The 17,921-nt window shown below is 37.8% G+C and overlaps 1 protein-coding gene across 2 annotated transcripts in view; it reads right to left on the bottom strand.

Annotated features, from left to right (window-relative positions):
* Nucleotides 1–17,921, bottom strand: part of GRIK1 (glutamate ionotropic receptor kainate type subunit 1) — a gene marked incomplete at both ends in the record, with an annotated part of 173,138 nt that overhangs the window by 33,824 nt on the left and 121,393 nt on the right. The window contains 3 exons of one of the 2 annotated variants that reach the window (XM_080358509.1): nt 1,279–1,323; nt 2,475–2,582; nt 17,082–17,225. In XM_080358509.1, coding sequence (XP_080214635.1) covers nt 1,279–1,323; nt 2,475–2,582; nt 17,082–17,225 — 297 coding nt within the window. The remainder of the gene's footprint in view (nt 1–1,278; nt 1,324–2,474; nt 2,583–17,081; nt 17,226–17,921) is intronic. The other variant, XM_080358510.1, reaches the window with a different exon arrangement.

Below are 17,921 nucleotides of genomic sequence, written 5' to 3'. Positions count from 1 at the left end.
GGAGGAGGTCGGAGGGGCACTGGAAGAATGAGGCCAAGGTAGTACATCACTATGGTGAATCCAGGGGATTTATTGCAGTTTAGTGACAAGTTTGAGAGGTGTCATATGCCCTTCTCAGCAAGCCTGTGCTTTGAACCAATTGTAATTTGGTTTAAATCAATTCAGCGTAACACAAAATGCCTAGAGTCAAAAGCGAGATTGGTTCAACAGCATTCTGCATGTCAGGTAGGATGATCTGTTCACCAGTAATGAGGGAAATTAGGGCCTTTGTGCCTTAGCCTGATTCACTGAAGATTAGAACAAGGTTATTAAGTATGTGCTTTATAAGAACACAAAAAGAGTGGTATAGGATGTTTTGCACTGGTCTACTCCATAGCATTAAAATCCCTCTCAAAACAATCCCAAACCAAAACCTTTTCTAACTGTGTGTGCGGGAGGCGTGGGGAATAATAACATCTGTGTGAAATACATACAAAATATAATTCTAAGTGTTACAAGAAATTTTTATATTGTGACTCCAGAACACTTTGAACATAGTAAATGCCGCTGTTGTCTTCTCCTTACAGAATGGCAGCTGTGGGTTGTACCTCCAGTAGGGAGCAGTGTGTGGAGCTGATCTCTGACTCCCACTTCGGTGCCTTATCCACCAGCCAGAGGCACTTCACATTAAAAGAGGGCTGAGATTCCTGGGGTAATTTAGATCTTTTATAAACAACCTCGATTCCAATTTCTGTGTTAGTGAGTGACAGCATCAACTTAACCATCTATATTATTTTCTGTAAGGAGCTAATAACACACTTGTCAAAATTTTGAGTCAACAATGCTTGAACATTGCCTGCACAGTATGCATTTTGTGGGAGGTAAAAATCCCCATAATCCTGTATGTTAAAACAGTCCTTGCTGCTAATGCTAATACACATTCAAAATGGTGCAAATTTACAACTCATGGTGAATCTTAGGTGAATCAGGAACTATAACAGCTGAGAAAAGGACTGCTTTTGCTGCAGCCAGGAGCTTCTATAGGGGGAAAACATACCTCCCAATAAGTAAAATAATACTTAAAAAAAATGGTGGAAAAACTAAATCCTGCCATGATATTTTTACTATTTGGAACTACAGTGTCGCAACTTGGGGTAAAACTTATTCTACTAGAAAAATTGATACTCTTGGATAGTCTGTTGTCTCTAAACTGCAATATGAGAGTCACTAGCAAAACCCAAAGGATGAGTCTAAAGACCCAGCCCAAAGGTTTTTTGCGTCACCAATCTGTGTACAAACCTTCTTCCACACTTTATATAAATGATTAGAAACCTCGCCAGCAGCCTTGGTACAGAGAAAAATAAACAGAGTGCTTCATTAAAAATGAAAAGAGAACCAGTCTGGAGAGCTCTGTGGGAACAATTACGTTTAAAGTCTCAATGAACCCATCAGCAATTATCATTCGGAGTTAAGCCAGTGTACGCAGAGCAAGGGCAGTGCTGCCTCCAGCTGACATGAGCTGGTGATGTTACCTGTGTTGGGGATTTTTGGACACCCACAGCAGCCACCTCCTGCAGTGCCCATTGGGAGCCCATGTTTGCTGGCTGAGGCCAGGGCAAGGCCACCCCGCCTCTCTCTGGGGCCCCCCAAAGTCCCCCTCAGTCTCCAGCATGGGCCCTGGCTGGTGGCGACAGGGTTTGGATGCCACCAGCAGCCCTGTCCATCTGGCCAAAGCATCCATGGCTTTGGGCTCCTTTCTATGGTCTCTGCGAGTCAAGGATGTATTCCTGCCTTACACCTCTGCATCTTTAGGAGAATTCATAAGTGGTAAAGTAAGGAAAACAACATCTCCAGAGGCATGCTTCCCTGAGTGTCCTGAAGGAACGTGATTTTCGTTTGTCATTTGTTTGAATGCAGAACCAGTTTCTGAAATTGTATCAAGCAGAACTTTCTGTTTTCAAACAAAGACACTACAACTCACTTAGCTCCCTGTAGTCTCACAATTTCAGCACAATTTATGATAAGCAGTTAAAGACGTGAGGGAAAAGCAACTGATCTAATCTCAAAAACATGAAGAGTTTTTAACATCCCAACTCTTTTTGAGATTATTACTCAAGCTCCTCCTTTTCTCTCTCCCTCATGTCACATTTATTAAAAGCAGTTCATGTAAGATAAGTCTAGGTTTTATCTCTAGATATGAATTTACCACACCAAGGTACAGTGGCCAGAACTGAAGATAACGTGCTCTTAAAATAATTATTTCTATTCAAGTAATTATTCCCAGTCCCAAGTTCCTATCCCATACCTCAAAATTAAAGGTGCACATTGTAAAATAATCAAACAATCTTAGTAGCTCTGTTTTGACTTTGACTTAAATAATCTTGAGCATAGTGGCTTTTACCCCGAGCACAGTAGATTCAAGCTGAGGAGAACAGACTTTCCTACACCCCTGTCAAATTAGCTTTCTGTCATTGTTTTACAAAAGATCTGGTTACCTTTTCTGTTCCTTCCTCCTTGAGGCTAATAATGTCCAAATCAAAATCCTTCCGTAAGCCATCAGTTTTGTTGAAGGTTATGCGCCCTGTCAGGCCATCCCACCGTGCCTGTGTGAACACAAAAACACTCTTCCCTGTAACGATCAGTAGGAACTACTCTGAAGCCATAAGAAACATTATATTTTAAATTAACCTTAGCATTGAATCACTCCCAAATAATTTTTAAATATATGTGGCTTTGTTACTTCAATAAAAAACACTTTTTTCAACCATTTTGTTATCAAATTTCTCTTCAATATGTTTTGTATTTTACAATCAGTAACAAGTTTGTGACAGTTTATCTGTATTGATTTACATATGCCTAGTACTGTATATAAAAACATACACTGAAGAGAGAGAGAATAAAATCATTATTATATGTCTGAAGACAGGCCAGTTTTGCATTGTATAAGAAATCACTAAGAAATTAAAAAAGGGAAGCTGCCATTGTCCAAGCTTTGAGTCCGAACCTCAGAGTAGGACAGCCTAAATCCACCTGCCTCTCTGGAGTGATCTTCTTTACCCCAGCCCAGGACCTTCTAAGTTCTGCATGATGTATGAGTAACAAATGACAACTGGTGCTGGATGGGAGTCCCAAAAGGTCTTCAGTGAACCAAGGCAGCTAACCAACCCAAATCACCAAAGCTTTCTTAACACTTCCTAGTCTTACATGATAGATACCACCTCTGCTACTCAGGGCCCAGAAATCCAGATTTTTCAAGGACAAGATAAACGACAGAAGGGCTTTTGTCATTCTTGCTTGGTTTCCTGGACAGGTAGTATTTAAATCTCCCTCATCAGCACTGGACTCCTAATATCCTTGGACTTTGCTGCAAATCCCAGCTGAATTGTTTCACTAATCCCCACGCAGTTCGCATCACCAAGGATGAAGACACAAGCTCCCAGGTAAGCAAATGAGGAGCATCATTCCTGCCACTGCCTGTGCTCACAGGTGCTGATGGCACAATGATGACAGCTCTAAAAGCAGACTTCCAGGAAAAATTAAGACCTAAAAAAAACTCTCTAGTGTAAGGTACACACAAGTCTTTCATAGGTGTCTGAAGTACAGCAGGCAGCATTTTACTGTTCTATCATAATTAAGTGAAATAATATTTTCTGTGTTTTAAACATTAGCATCAGCAATAAGTTAAAGCAGTGGACTTCGTACATCACTCTGTATAGCCATAATAATACCCTGTGCTGGGCAACACTTCTTCAGTGCTGCAAGATTAATGTCCATAACTGACTTTCTCTGCAATTTAAGTTTTCTGTATCTTGTAGGCTTCTCAGCAAGCACACTTCCTTTTAAATGAGGTCTATCTGTCTCTCATATAGCCTTTATTTTGTCCTCAAAGCTGAAGCTTACCTATAAAAGAAAGTATTTGATGGATTTCAAACTGCAGACAATTTTTATAATTTGTTTTTGGGAACTCCTACATTAGATTAAATTCTTGAAAGATAAAAAAAAAGGCCAATGATAAATGATAGCATTTTTTTTCATGTTTGTCAGTCATATAATTCTTAAATTACAAGCTTTTCTACCACACATTGTTATTTGCTTCATTTAATTTGTTGTAGATGGATGACATAAGGAAAGCTGAATTAAAAAACAGCGGAGTGTTGTTGAATGGTGTCTCCCCTTCTTGTTAAATCTAAATTCTAGCTCTGAATCTGCAGGATGTAATCTCAGATGCTGGGGTTTTATCATCCTGTGTCTCAGACAAATCTGGTGCGTCTAGAATTTTGTGGAAACATAGCAGGATTTCAAACCATGCTGAAGTAACGTAAGAATAGAAAAACACAAATGCAACAAACTTTCTATGAGACTTTCCATCTTAATTACACAGGAACATATGAAAATCTCAGCTGTAAGCAGTGAAAACTTGTGGTTTTGTATGCTGATATAATTAAGATAGCAGGAGGGGACACATATGAATGCGTTTCATTGTATAATATATCCTTCCCTGTCTGTCTTTTTATTACACTGACAAGGCCCCCATTTCTTATTGATAAAGATGGAACATTTTTTAAAATGTGATCTTTAGAGATCAATTCCTCCTCAGAGGGCAATTTGCTTCTGTGAAATGCTTACATTTATTGATTACATATCAGATGCTCAGCTTCTCTGCTAACGTGGTATGATCTTGAATAAAGGAATCAAGAAACCAACACATTATTTTTGGAAATGGTATCAGGAGCCTAAATCTCCATTCTTGCCAAAAAGATTAATATGGTGAAATGGAAGCTCACTTTTTAAAATAGACATAGGTGTTTCTACCCCCACACTAAAAAAATTGAAGTAAAATATATAAACTGCATAGATATATGCTTGAATTTCAAGGTAGCAGAGAAGTGCATATGACTTAAATCTAAACAGGAGTCAGGGAGTCTTTCTCAGAAGAGTTAATGTTAAATGTTGAAGGTGTTTTTCAGATCCTGATGGTGAAGTCACAAGCTTAAAAAAATGTTTAAACTCTAAATTTAATTAGTGATTTATATTTTATAGATTTTATTTATTCTAAATAAAAATAAAACACTTGGGGTCGAGTCCAGTGAGCATAATTTAATTTCTGACTTCAAGACAGTTGTGGTGCATGTATGTGCAGCATGTCTAGACAGACAGGTGATGAATCTTTCCTGATCAGAAGCAAAACTTTTCCTTAAGAAACAGAGGAAGGGACGGGCTAGGAACCTACAGCCCATCCCAGGCCTTCTGAAGTCTGTGCTAAAACTTTCAAGCTTTTAAGACTATTTGAGTCCTAAAGTAAAACAGCCTGCTGCATGCGAAAACAGTGAAAATTATCATTGATTTGCTCTGAAATCATAGTTGTATACCACCACTTCTAGACACCTGTCAGGTAAATCAAGGATCTAAGTGCCAATTAGGCGCTGCGTTCAGGCAAACAGAATAGGCAGCAGTTGCACAGTTCTCAAATGCAATTAATGAACAGAAATGAAGCAGAACTTTCTGAATAGTCAGAAACCACATGACCGTTTAACACAGCAATGGGATTTCATGCTTTTATACACAAGATTTATAGCAATTTTAATGCTTCTAGTGACACTCCATGTTAAATGTTACAGGATATAATAAAAATTGAATCGGAATCTAATAATATAATTCATCAAAAGAAATTGCTTTTTTTGCATTCTGTCCTTGCTTTAATATTAGAGGAACTACGGACACAATGTGAAACTCTTACAGAAAGAATTTGTTTATATAATTTTGAATATAACTTGCAGCTAGATTAAAAAAATGTGACTTTCCGTGGCTTCTGTTTGTAACATCCTTTTCTTTGCTTAGATCTCATTTATGCAAGGTTACAGGCTGCCTCTGACAACAGAACCGTGGGGAAATGCTGTTCTTTTGGGAGCTTGGTTTGCAGCGCTAGGGCAATGCAGTATTTGTCTGGGGTTCAAAACAGGGTCTCACATTCTTCAGTGCTGTGTTTTATCAGTCAATTATTATTCCTGTTTCTAAGTTGTAAATATTTGATTACTTTCTCCTATTTATTAAATGAAAAGGGGTATTAAGCCAATATGTTGGTTTAAACTGGTAGTTGAGAAGCGAGCTGTGTAGGACCAGCAGCAACTCAGACTCTTACTAAGCATTGGAAAGGCAGTAGATAGATTACGGATAAGTTTTCAGTCATTTCTGAAGGCTTTTGGGTACCTGACACAGCACAAATATGTGAAGCAACCTAATTAAAACTGTGAAACTTTATATTTTTAATACTTTAAAACATTAAGCTCATGAATAAACTACAAACTGGCATCTGGAGTTAAATACTCAAATTACAAAATTGGTTTCTGTTTAAATATATTGATGGAAAATTATAACAACTGGAAAAGGAACCTGACTCAGCTTCTAGGAGCAAACACTCCAGAAGCTTGTTATCAATTCGCACCAGCATCATAGGGTCTTTGTATCAATTTCCACTTCATCATCTTGAATCAATTACTACAGTTTCAACCAAAGAAAAATCAACATTTCAGCCACAGAATCAATTAGTCCAGCTGCTACCAGACTTACTACGGCAAAACAACAGATACATTTCATATTCTGTTTCCTTTGTCACTACCAGACCTCACTCATACTTCTAGATTTGTAGTAGCAAGATATAATTAGACAACAAAATCATAATGTAATGTGTATATAATGCATTGACTGAGCAAATATTCAGCTTTATGATATAACCTCAATAGGATATAGCCAATTTTGTAGATGCTGTTTTGTGCTGCTGCATACAAAAGTGTCAGTCTTTCTCAGACAAGATGATTGCTTTTTTGTTATATATTTGCTTTTTTCTTATTAATATATGTTTATTCAAATACTTCAGTTATCCACTCATCTGCCTGTGGCATATTTTCTCTTTCTGAGTCCAGTGTCACAGTGACAGATACTGGATAACTGTGTTTCAGATTAGAAAACTTTAATTTTTCAATGTCCTCTTTAAAGTATTCAAAGTGGCCTGGTAAAACAAACATACAAGGGTGTAATCTTATTTTAGTTTTCAAATTATCATTTTTAATAATGTTTCATAATGTGCAAACATTTCCACTCTTCTATGAAAATTCCACTCATTCCAAAAACCTATGAAATAAGAAAGTTTTTCTGAACTTGTTCTTTAGACCTCCACTTGTAATATGTCAAGCAATCTCTTTAGACTTCCAAACACCAGTTTTAACCTTTTGTTGTTCCTATTGTTTAAAAACTAAGACCCCATATTTTGAATGTATGTCTCGAGCTAATTTGAGAAGAAAACACCCAAGGCACACATATGCACTATTAAATGCAAATGAAACTGTGAGTACATCACTTACTAAACATGTATACATTTTGAATTCACTTTAAATGGTATGAGGAAAAAATGTCATAACTCTTAACAAATGTTTAAAATATGTAGAAAAAGCAATTCATAAAAATTCTGAGTGAAAAGGCAAATAGAAAATTTATTTTAGCACAGTGTTGTGGCAGAAAATGACCTGTTCTGTTGTTCAGCTCCCAAATCCCACAGAACATAATGTTCAAACCTGACTTTGTGGAAGATACTTGGACACTTTGCATCTGCTACTGAAGCCTGAATTATTGTTTAATATGAAAATATTGTAAATTCACTAAAAACAACATCTTATGTGAAGACTATTCTTGGATATGTAACGCTAAATGACAGTCTTCTTCATTCAAAAGCTTTATGAATGCACCTGGGCACATAAAAAACTCCCCTGCAATTAACTGGTGAAATTTCCAAAGTAGACAATGGGTCATATCTGGTGATCTATTTTGTAAAACAGTCTGTGTTTTTTCCTTTCTCCTTTTCTACAGATTTAATGGGAGCTTGGAAGATAAACTGGTTATCTCAACTTTTCAGTATGGGAGAACCACATTCAGAAGCTAGAGTGAAGTCTGATCGAAAATAAGGATGTCTTCTCTGCTTAGTTTTGTCAATGGGGTTATCTTAACTTTCAGTAGGTTGCTTTCTCAAGCACGTTAAAGGTAACCTACAAAGGCAAGTAAATGGACTGTATTTTTTTTAATGATGGATATTTGGGCCAAGAATATTTATATTTTTAATTCTTGGTGTCATAATTTGTATTTTTATTATTAGAAGATACTAGGCAAAACAGACCATTAGTTATTCATTTGATGTACATTTCTAATTAACCACAGTTGTGAAGTAAAATGTATTAACTTACACTGCCACCATGCCATTGTTTTTCTTTCTTTTCTTAATGATGAATGAAAAAACTTATTGCCAATCATCTGACCTGGAATCGAGGAAGCATTAGTATTCAACTCCCCAAATTATGTTTGCTCATTTACCATTGCACAGTGGCAGAGACATTCTAACATCATTGTCTTTTTGGACCTACGTATCCTCTAAAATGAATGCACTGTGTTTGGACTGAGATTAGGAAATTAATTTTGCTTCTGTGCTGGTTTACCAAAATGAGCAACTTGAAAGGAAATCAGTCTTGCCCTGAAGACAGACTTTACATCATAATTTCCTTTAGTCACCATCTCACTAGAACATTTTACTTCAGCTAAACATGAGCAACCTAGAATGAAAGACAGCAAAGCAACCTCTGCAAGTGTCTCCATGTCACTTTGGGTTCGACATCCTTCAGCTTTTAAGAAGAGGTGGCAGATGAGTACACAAGGGGATCTCAAACAGCATATCAGGTGTAACAGAGTGACAGAGCTGCTCTGTTTAGTCAGCATTACCTACTTGTAAAGAAGGTGAACATCTGCTTTAGTTTTGAATGGGTAATCCCAAATTTCTGATGAGGCCTGTGGTGCTAACTGACATTCAAATGCAGAGGCAGACAATGACATCTACTCCATTGGGTCTTAGACTTATTAACAGATCAGAACTCTCAGCGTTACAGAATTACTGACAAAGATTAATGCACATATACAGAGAGTATTGATTATGTTGCTTGATGGCAAGAGACAAGACAATGACTGAGCTCTTTTTCTCCTTTTTTTTTCCACTCCCAACTTTTTCTTCTTGACTACAAAATCAGATATCTGAAAAATTTATAAAACACAGGCATACCTAAACCTACTGTCACCACATACTCAGAATACCATAGATCACTTTTGCGGAATCTTCCAAAACCATACATACTAACCAAAATAGTAATGACCAAGGAAAGGTTTACTTTAGTTTTCCTTTGGTTTTCTTTATTTTTTGGAAGAGAATGCTCCTGCTCTATTAGAATTGCAGAGACAGTGTATATTTTTAAGTGACAGTGATATTGCTTCTAGTTACAGTAGAACTCATAATGTGCTCTGAGCCACACATCTACTTATCAGCTCTTACAATTAATCCTCTTATTAAATGAGATCCTCAAGGATTATGGAATATAGTGAGCTAGTGTATGACTTTTCCATTATCCTGGTCCAAATCTAGTGTAACAGATGTAATAGAAAGAATTTCAGCATTCATTATTACAAGATTTTATCTGCCCCACTGAAAATCACAATGCTTTGTAGCCTCTTTACTCGGAAGATGTCCAGGACTGGAACAGTCCCAGGCTTTTACTAAGCAGCACTGGAATGGAAAAGAGGAGGTGTGGGGGAAGCTTGCTCTTAGGAAGGGGCTTAGGCAGCTGTTATAAGACTGAGCACACAGTTGCCTTGAAACAAGAGAGAAATGGTGGTTAAATAGGGAAGAAGGATTTCTTAGGAAAGACACAGGCTGTTCTGCAAGCCATTCAAGAGCACTGATTTCCAGAGGAGTGGCTGAGCTTAATGACGTTCAGGGGTAGTCATATGAAAGGTTTATGGTGTGACAAATTTGACAAATGAACCCTGAATACTTGAGGATGAAGGCTTGGGTGGATTCATTTCACAGCATATGTTTGAAAAACCTTGGACTTCTTTTAAAGCTTATACCTGCCAGGTTGCTTGATATCAATACCAGAGATGAGGGAGTGGGTGTGAAGAATCGGAAGGGAAGGTCAAACCTCGCCTGTTCTTCTTCCTAGTAAGAGAAGAGTCTGTCCTATCACGCATGAACATGACTGTCACTGAAGCATCTACACTACTGCATTAATGTGGATTGGGATCCCATTGTAAGAACTACCACTTGTATAGGTGAGACAGTACATAGAGAAATCCTGTTCCACACAGCTAACAGACTAAATACACTAACTAGCCATAATCTATCTTTTACAGAGGGGAATCAAAGCATTTCCAGCTCCAGGACTTTTTTACCTAGACTCTAGGTTCTGCTGCTTCTGTTTTAGAGTGATGTAGTAGCTACAAGGATGGATGGTGAACAGCCTGATCCTTGGAAGTGCCAGCCAAACAATGACCAGTTTTACCCTCTCAGGTAACCATGGCACAGTTTTTGGAGCTGCCCTGAAGTGATTTGCTCAGGTTTGCACAGTCTGTGGCACAGGCAGGAGCTGAACCAGAGCTCTCGCATTCATCCAGCATTTCTCACACAGCATCCTGAGTGGGAAAAGTACTCTCCAGCTGAGCTGTTGTCTTCTTACAGTGACATCGACCAACTGAACGACAGGGATGACATGGAGCCTGTGTGGGCTTTATGTGGTGCAAAGCATCATGTCATTTCCAACTGAGATAACGGGACCAAGTGCAGACAAATCTGTGAATAAGTGAGTAGGAGGCAGCGTGGTTGAGAAACAGGTTGTTTCAATGAGAGTACACTGCTCCAAAGCCTAAATCATCTGCATCTAATAGTTATCTCGTATGCTATTTGGAGCAAAGACTGTGCACAGTGAATGTCTTGATGGTGATGTGACTAGGGCTCCTAGGAGCTTTTCCAATACAAACAAGTATGATCTAGCTTAGGCCATGCACTTAAATAGAAATATCAGTGTGGAGTAAAGGGTGAGAACTTTAAGTAGGCAAGGACATACAAAATATGTTTTGAAAAAAGGTTTTGTGTAGCAAATATCAAAATACCCTCCATATATTCAGGTAAAAACACCTTATAGTAGTTCTTGCTCATTTTTTATAAACAAATCTACTTTTCAGGTAATATTTAATAAAGTAAAAATGGAATGGAAGAAAATATACATAATATTTTTGTCAGATTTCCTGTTTTGATTTTAGATATCACAGTATCAGAACCTTGCAGATAATTTTTTTATCAGTCCAATATGCATTTATTCTTAGTATGCAAATTCTAGGACCATTATTTTGCAATGGGTGCACAGATCATTGCATAAATTAAGTGATTTTCCACTTGAAGTTTTATTTCAGAATATGAATCCCTATTGGCATTAACTTCAGCCATACATTACCTTCATGGAAAGCTGACTTTTATTTTCTAATAAATCATCATGGGATGCAAGTCTAGCAGTTGTTTTGTTTGCTTTTTTAATTAGGAGTTTTCAGTTCAAAGTAAGAAACAGTAATAGGTTTATATAAGAAATGCATCCATTACTGTATGGACAAGTATGTTTCTAAAAAGTAAAACAAAGAAAAAGATTTCTTTTAATAACAGTGGATCAAACGCTAATATCAAATTTTCTAGGAGAGAAGTCCTACCAAGGGAAATAGCTGGATTAATCTTTGGGTTAACTAAATATTGCTGCATCAGAGCCCAGAGAATAAATGCAGCCAGTATCTATAGATGCTATAATTGGCTCAACACCAAAACAAAATGACAAAGATGTAGGTGAAGAAATTCTGGTTTATGTCATCTTTCCCCAGGCACATGCATAGAGACACCTGTGCAGCAGAAAGATCAGGTGACTGACATATAGACCTTTCCTCAAATAGCAGGGGACACAGTGAGTTATTGGGTCTTCCTTCATTCGGATTCTTGTACTGCTCACTTCTTCTCTTTTGTTCCACTCTGTAGATTTTTATTCCCATGAAAACACCCTTACATGTTGACTTTGGCAGTAATAAAAGACCATAGAACAAAAGAAATGTTCTGTTTTCTTACAAGATGTTTTGTGTTCCTTTGTTTGAAGATGCTGCCAATTTTAACAACAACAAAAAAACTGATTAATATCTCCCCAGATGGCTTGCTTTCCCTTCTGTCTTATTTTAAATTCCTCCTTTTTCTTGTAATGAAAAATCTTTGGTTCCTTCTTCTTCCAATGACGTTCTATGTTTGTTTTAGATTTAGCTAGTTATTATCAAGAATCCCCTGAAAATTACATCCTGTGATTTGATACCAGTTAATCAAGGCTTTGTCTGTTCCTGTCCCTTTCTCAAAAAGTTAGACAGCTCATCAAATTTGGACAAAATCAATCTGGATGAGGTTTTTCAGAAACCCACCACTGGTTTTGGAGGCAAGTATGGGCTAGCAAGTGACTAATACACTGAATCATCTTCACTCAGAAGAATTATTACAAATATACTGAGCCAGAAGCTTGAAAAATATACAGTCTTGATAGTCTTGTATGACCAAGTCTACCCATCTTGTTGCTTTCTATGGCCATTACACTACATGAAGAAGTAGTCCAGCTCAGAGAGGACTGTCGAGACTTCTTTCCTGTGGTGCATATCTTCCCAGCTCTTTTTGTGGTGACTGGAAATAATAATGCCTTCCTGCTTCCCAGTCTTCCTGATTATGGAGAGGTCTCTTTTTCTACATAGCAAGGCTATCATTTGCTTAAATGCCTTGAGTTTGAAGAAAAAAATTCAGGAATTATATTCTTCAGTATATAGGATAAGCTTGTTGGTGGTTTTTTTTGTTTGTTTTTGTAAAGAAGAAACGTTAAATAAAACCATTTATAGCCAATGTAACCAGAATGCAGGGTACCACACTCTGAATTATCAATATGCTTTCCAAAAGTAGGCAAAATAACAACTTAAGTGAATAAAGATGGCCTTGTCGTGTGATTTCATTTCTTGATGCTCAGTCCATTGCTGTCCTCTTGTAGAGGTTAAGGACTGGATAAGACTTTATTTAAAATTTAATTTTACACTTGAAACAGAGTAAAAGCAGGTCTTTCACACAGACCAGAGTCACACAGTGCTAGATGCTTCAAAACTGTAGAATGTGTTCAACAAATATAAAAACAAGCTAAATTAAGGTCTGAATTTAAATCTTTAACAATGAAAAATGATGCAAGAATTTAAGCAAGTTTCTTCAGGAACATAATTTACTAACCCTTGTCTTTGTTGCAGGCCAGAGACATTCTATAAGGCATACCACTTATTACTTGTAGAAACAAGAATCAGCTAGCAGAGGGCTAGGAAACCCTTTATAAACTCTAAGGAAAGAGTTTCCTGAACTTAGAGGTATTTGAATAAAGTTGGCTCTCCAGTCTAACTGGGATATCTTCACTCAGAAGAATTATTACAAATAAGTTGAGACAGAGGCTTGAAAGTTTTACAGACATGGTAGTGCCTGAATGACCAAGTCCACTTATCTTGTTGCTTTCTGTGGTCATTACATTAGCCTACACAAGGAATCAGTTTAGCTCAGAGCATTCTTGTGAGCTTGTAATGTCACACCATGAAAAGAAGGCTGTATTCAATTACTGTATGCAAAATCTAGACGAATCGCTCTCACTCCTGGTTTCTACTAACTAGATGTGCTTGAAACGTATCATGTCAAAAACAACATAAACTGAAAGGTAGATGTAAATACTTCAGTTTTCTTTTAATCCTTGATATTTGTGTGTGTGACTCTGAGGGGATTTAATAAATTCACTCAAGATAAAGTCTGCATCTCTGTCTTTTGAAATGCTTCTCTATGCAGTCATTTTTTTAATTGTTACTGGATTTGAGTGAGAGGAGCTCATATCAGTTTAGATGATAATTGAATAACAGATAATCATTATTTGGGGGCTTATCTCATGACCAGGGAATTCGATCATTCAATCATAAACGCCTATTTCATGTTTACACACATACTCCTTTTAGGAAAGGTAGAATCACCCTTTGTCTCTCTATTCCCTTTGTGAAGGAGGACAGCAGCCTCCTTTTTCTTTCTGGGCACAGGTAAGATGTACTTTCTGCAAATTCTTCCACAAGGGCTAGAAGATTAAAATATCATTTAGATATGAATGATAATAGGTCACTGAGAGACAAAAGCTTCTGACAAGGATTTACTTTTCATTAAAAATATCTTAATAAGCTATTGTAGAAAAGTCTTGATCCCAGACAGTGTATTTTATGTAATATTCTCCTTTGTAGGAGCTAGCTGATGACCACTCTGACCTCAAAGCTGTGCTCAGGGCTAGGGGGCTTTGATCAGCTTGCTTTTCTCTGTGATTTTGCAAATGCTTCTTACAATCACCATTAGCTCATGAGTTCTTTAAAGCATAGAAAATTACTCTTTTTGTTTCTATAACTGGTTATTCTACAGTGTCAGACATTTTTGTTAGTGCTTTTCTACTATAGACTTGCTGGTAGCACTTCAAGTCTTGGTCATTAAAAAAATAGACAGTGGGTCTGCTACTGCTCTTGCCTGGCACTCTTACCTGAAGTCCTAAAGTTGAGAGAGGAGTATCCTCACGTTAAACTATCCATCTTTTCTTTTCCTGTACTCTGAAAATTCAGAAACCAACTCCAAAACACACGCATTCAGGTCGGCCTGAATTAAAAGGCAATATTTTGCCGTAGGATGTCCACCTTCCAATTGCTTTCAAGAAGAAGCTAACTTGTGTGTACCTGAGGTCCAGACAAAACCTGAAACTTGACTTCCAAACAGGACAATGACAGGGTGAAAAAATTAATTCTCCATCTGCTGAGTAAAGAGAAAAGCAGCCTATGATCTGCTATACAAGTCAGAGGCTTTCCACCTTCTGCTCATGTCCAGGCAGGTTCTGAAGTCCTTTCTATTACCATCAACCAGGCATTTTATAGCACTGGCAAACCAAATGAGATAGCTGCAGTTCTTACCATCACTAAAATAGAATGCAAAACCCACCACAGAGCCACTGAAGTATTTGCTAAGCAATAACACCCGCAGGACTCATTGCAGGCAACCTCTTTGTCTGAAATTTGTTTATCTAGACTTCAGTACAGACAGAGAAGATATTTTTCTTCAGACCAGTCTGTAAAATTCCTTCACAGACTGTCAGTACCATATCACAGAATAATAAAATTAAATTGTATTTTTGTGGGCCCAAACTATAATTTTGACTTCTTGACTTTTTTTTCCATACCTATTCACTTGATTCCAAATTTATAAAGTTCATCTATCCTTGTTGAGCAAACCAGATGAACTAGGGAGGTCCAAATACATTTGCTATTTAGTTTCCAACATCTGTTACAGTCTTTATGGGAAATGTAATATTGTCTTATTAAACCTTATCCTCTACTTTTAACAACCATCTTTTTTGGCTACAATAGAAACAGGAAGATAAGACTCTCAGAGTATTTAAATCAGTGTTTTACTGACCATGAAAGACACTATCTACAAAACAATCAGTAATTAGCTCACGTATCTCACTCCATGCAAGAGAAGCTATCTGTACATGATAAATGTGAACTGTATAACTGTTTAAGCTTCGAATTGGATCTGCTGAGATATGTCTGGTACTCTTGGTCAAAGTACTTCTTCTGTTTTAGGACTCAGAACCCATATGATATATACTTCACATCATCCAAAATAAGTAGGTCGCTGCTGTACAATTATGCAGGTGTATTCACTAAGACAAAGTATTTTCCTAACTTTCAATTTCAATATAATTATTCTTAAAACACACCACAAATCATATGACAAGAAATGCTACCTCATTTAGTTCGAGGTTGAGAAGAGCAGAAGTTCCCACTTAGATCAAATCAGAAGGGAGGGCAGAAGAAGTTCATCTTTCTTACAGACACTTCTGAGACAATTTTCTCCTGTCTTCTACTGTTCCTACTACAGTCTTCCCACCTCCTCCCTAGTGAAGGAGATGGATGCAGCATGGCTGATGTCAGTGTGATAGAAATAAACTTTACCAGTGCTACTCTCTCGACTCCTTGGGGTGTTCCTGTGGTTGTATTGCAGTGAGAATATCTCAAAACTTCCTTGATTCTTAAGTCAGGTCCTCAAGTATTGGGGTATCTTGTATTTTCTTTAAAAGTTCAAAGAGAGAAACTTACAAGGAAACTTTAAAATTCATACAACACCCGTGTGTATAGTACTGTTTAAGTAACTTTCAATGATTTCTGTGTAGGTGAATCACCACGTCATACATTACCAATGGTAATTCTAAAAAATTTACTTGGAAAAGTTTAGAGAAGGTGATGACAGCTCTTCTACATGTTCTGTAACCACCACATGTCATGTCTTTTGGTTTACTCCTACTGTATTTCTGGATTCAGGTGTATGTCCTGATCTGCTAATGCCACTTACGTTGTACCTCAGCCTATAGGTCCCGTTCCACCTACACAAGTGCTAATGAATATGGCTTTGATAGGTATCTCAGACAAGAACTGAGAAAAATGATTAAATATGTATGGGACACTCCACATAATTTCCAATTTTCATTTCCACACTCTTCCCTAAAGGAAAAGTTTCCATTTGAAATTCACATTAAAAAGTGAATTTCTGGGAGAGTGAAAGCATTTCAGTCAAAATGTGTACTTTTTAGAACATATGTGGATCAAGCTAGCTCAGTGACAGATTCTTATGGGATAGTGCATGACTTCAAGAAGAAATTCACTTCTTTAGAAATACTGGCTGCAATATTTTCTAGATATTGATTACTGACCAAATAATCTGCAAAACAATTGGAATTAAGTGGTGAAACAAGGACAGAGCTACAGCCTCACTTTCCTTTCAATTTCTAGGATGGCTGTTGTTAGTTATATCACAATATTAGAAATTATAAACATCCATAATAAACATTAGCCAAGGTAAAAGCCTGGAAAGTCTTATGGTGTGAAATTATAGTCTGAAATTGTATCACACCTAGGGTTTAGCAGTTTCTGTTTTTGAAAGACCAGATAAAATCTCCACCAGAAGGAAAGCCTGAAAAATCAACAGTGCTAGGAAGGTGAGGGAAAATTGGCTATCCGAGTGGCAGGAACCAGAGCATAGCACATGACAAAGAGCATGGAGAAACAACACAAGCCAGGGTGGTAAAGAAGACAGGAAGGATTATGCTGACCATAAGCAGATGGTTTACACTTACCTCTTTTATCAGATTCATAAATCTGGGTCCAAAACGCCATGGCTTGTGTCTGTGGCACTGCAGGGAGCTGACAGTCATTTGGGAGGCACGCTGGGAGGCCACTGCTACCATGTAAACAGCATCGTACATCAGAGCTGCTTCAGTCTGCATGAAAAAACAGAAAGACTTTTTAAAGTAGTAATACTTTAGTAGTAGTACAGTTAAAAGTACCTTTTAAAGGTACTTCTTTGTGGTTGGTTCCCTCCGTTTCTCTACTGAGAACCATTGCCCTGGGCTGCTATTATGGAAAAGGCTGCTAGTGGGCTCTCCATAGAAATCTGAAGTGCAACAAATTTCAATTTTTTTAGCTCATAATAATTTCAGAGTATTTTCATGTGAGCATTGAGAAGAAAACTTCATTGGGCAGCAACAGAAGAGAGAGGTCAGTCGGTCTGGCGTGGAAAGGAGCACACAGGCAGCTCTGTGGCATGGAGAGGAGTTTTAACAAGCCTCAGGTGATACAGCAGCCTAGGTCTCACCCTCCAGGTGTGTCTTATGGCCAAGCCCTTCTCAATACTCAGTCTCCTATAATTTCCTCATGGGATTTGCCAAAGACTCTCAGCATCTTGAGGTGCGTCATTTGAAAGCACCATGAAGGTGCTCAAGCCAGTGTCTGCCCAGCCTGCAGGTTCGCATTTCATGGTGGCATGGCATGGGATCTGTGGCAGGGCTGTCCCCTTGGGCCTGTGCTTGCTCCTTATCACCACTCTTCTCATGGCCACTTGTGGTATTGCTTTCTTCCTTGAGGGGTAGGCAGGCCCACCTCTCCAGGGAAACCAGTCCCACCAAGCAGCTAGTAGG

Source organism: Nesoenas mayeri (assembly GCF_963082525.1).
Source record: "Nesoenas mayeri genome assembly, chromosome: 1".
In the NCBI taxonomy this organism is placed as follows: domain Eukaryota; kingdom Metazoa; phylum Chordata; class Aves; order Columbiformes; family Columbidae; genus Nesoenas; species Nesoenas mayeri.
Note: the sequence above shows the minus strand (reverse complement) of the source record. Positions and strands in the feature narration are given on the sequence as shown.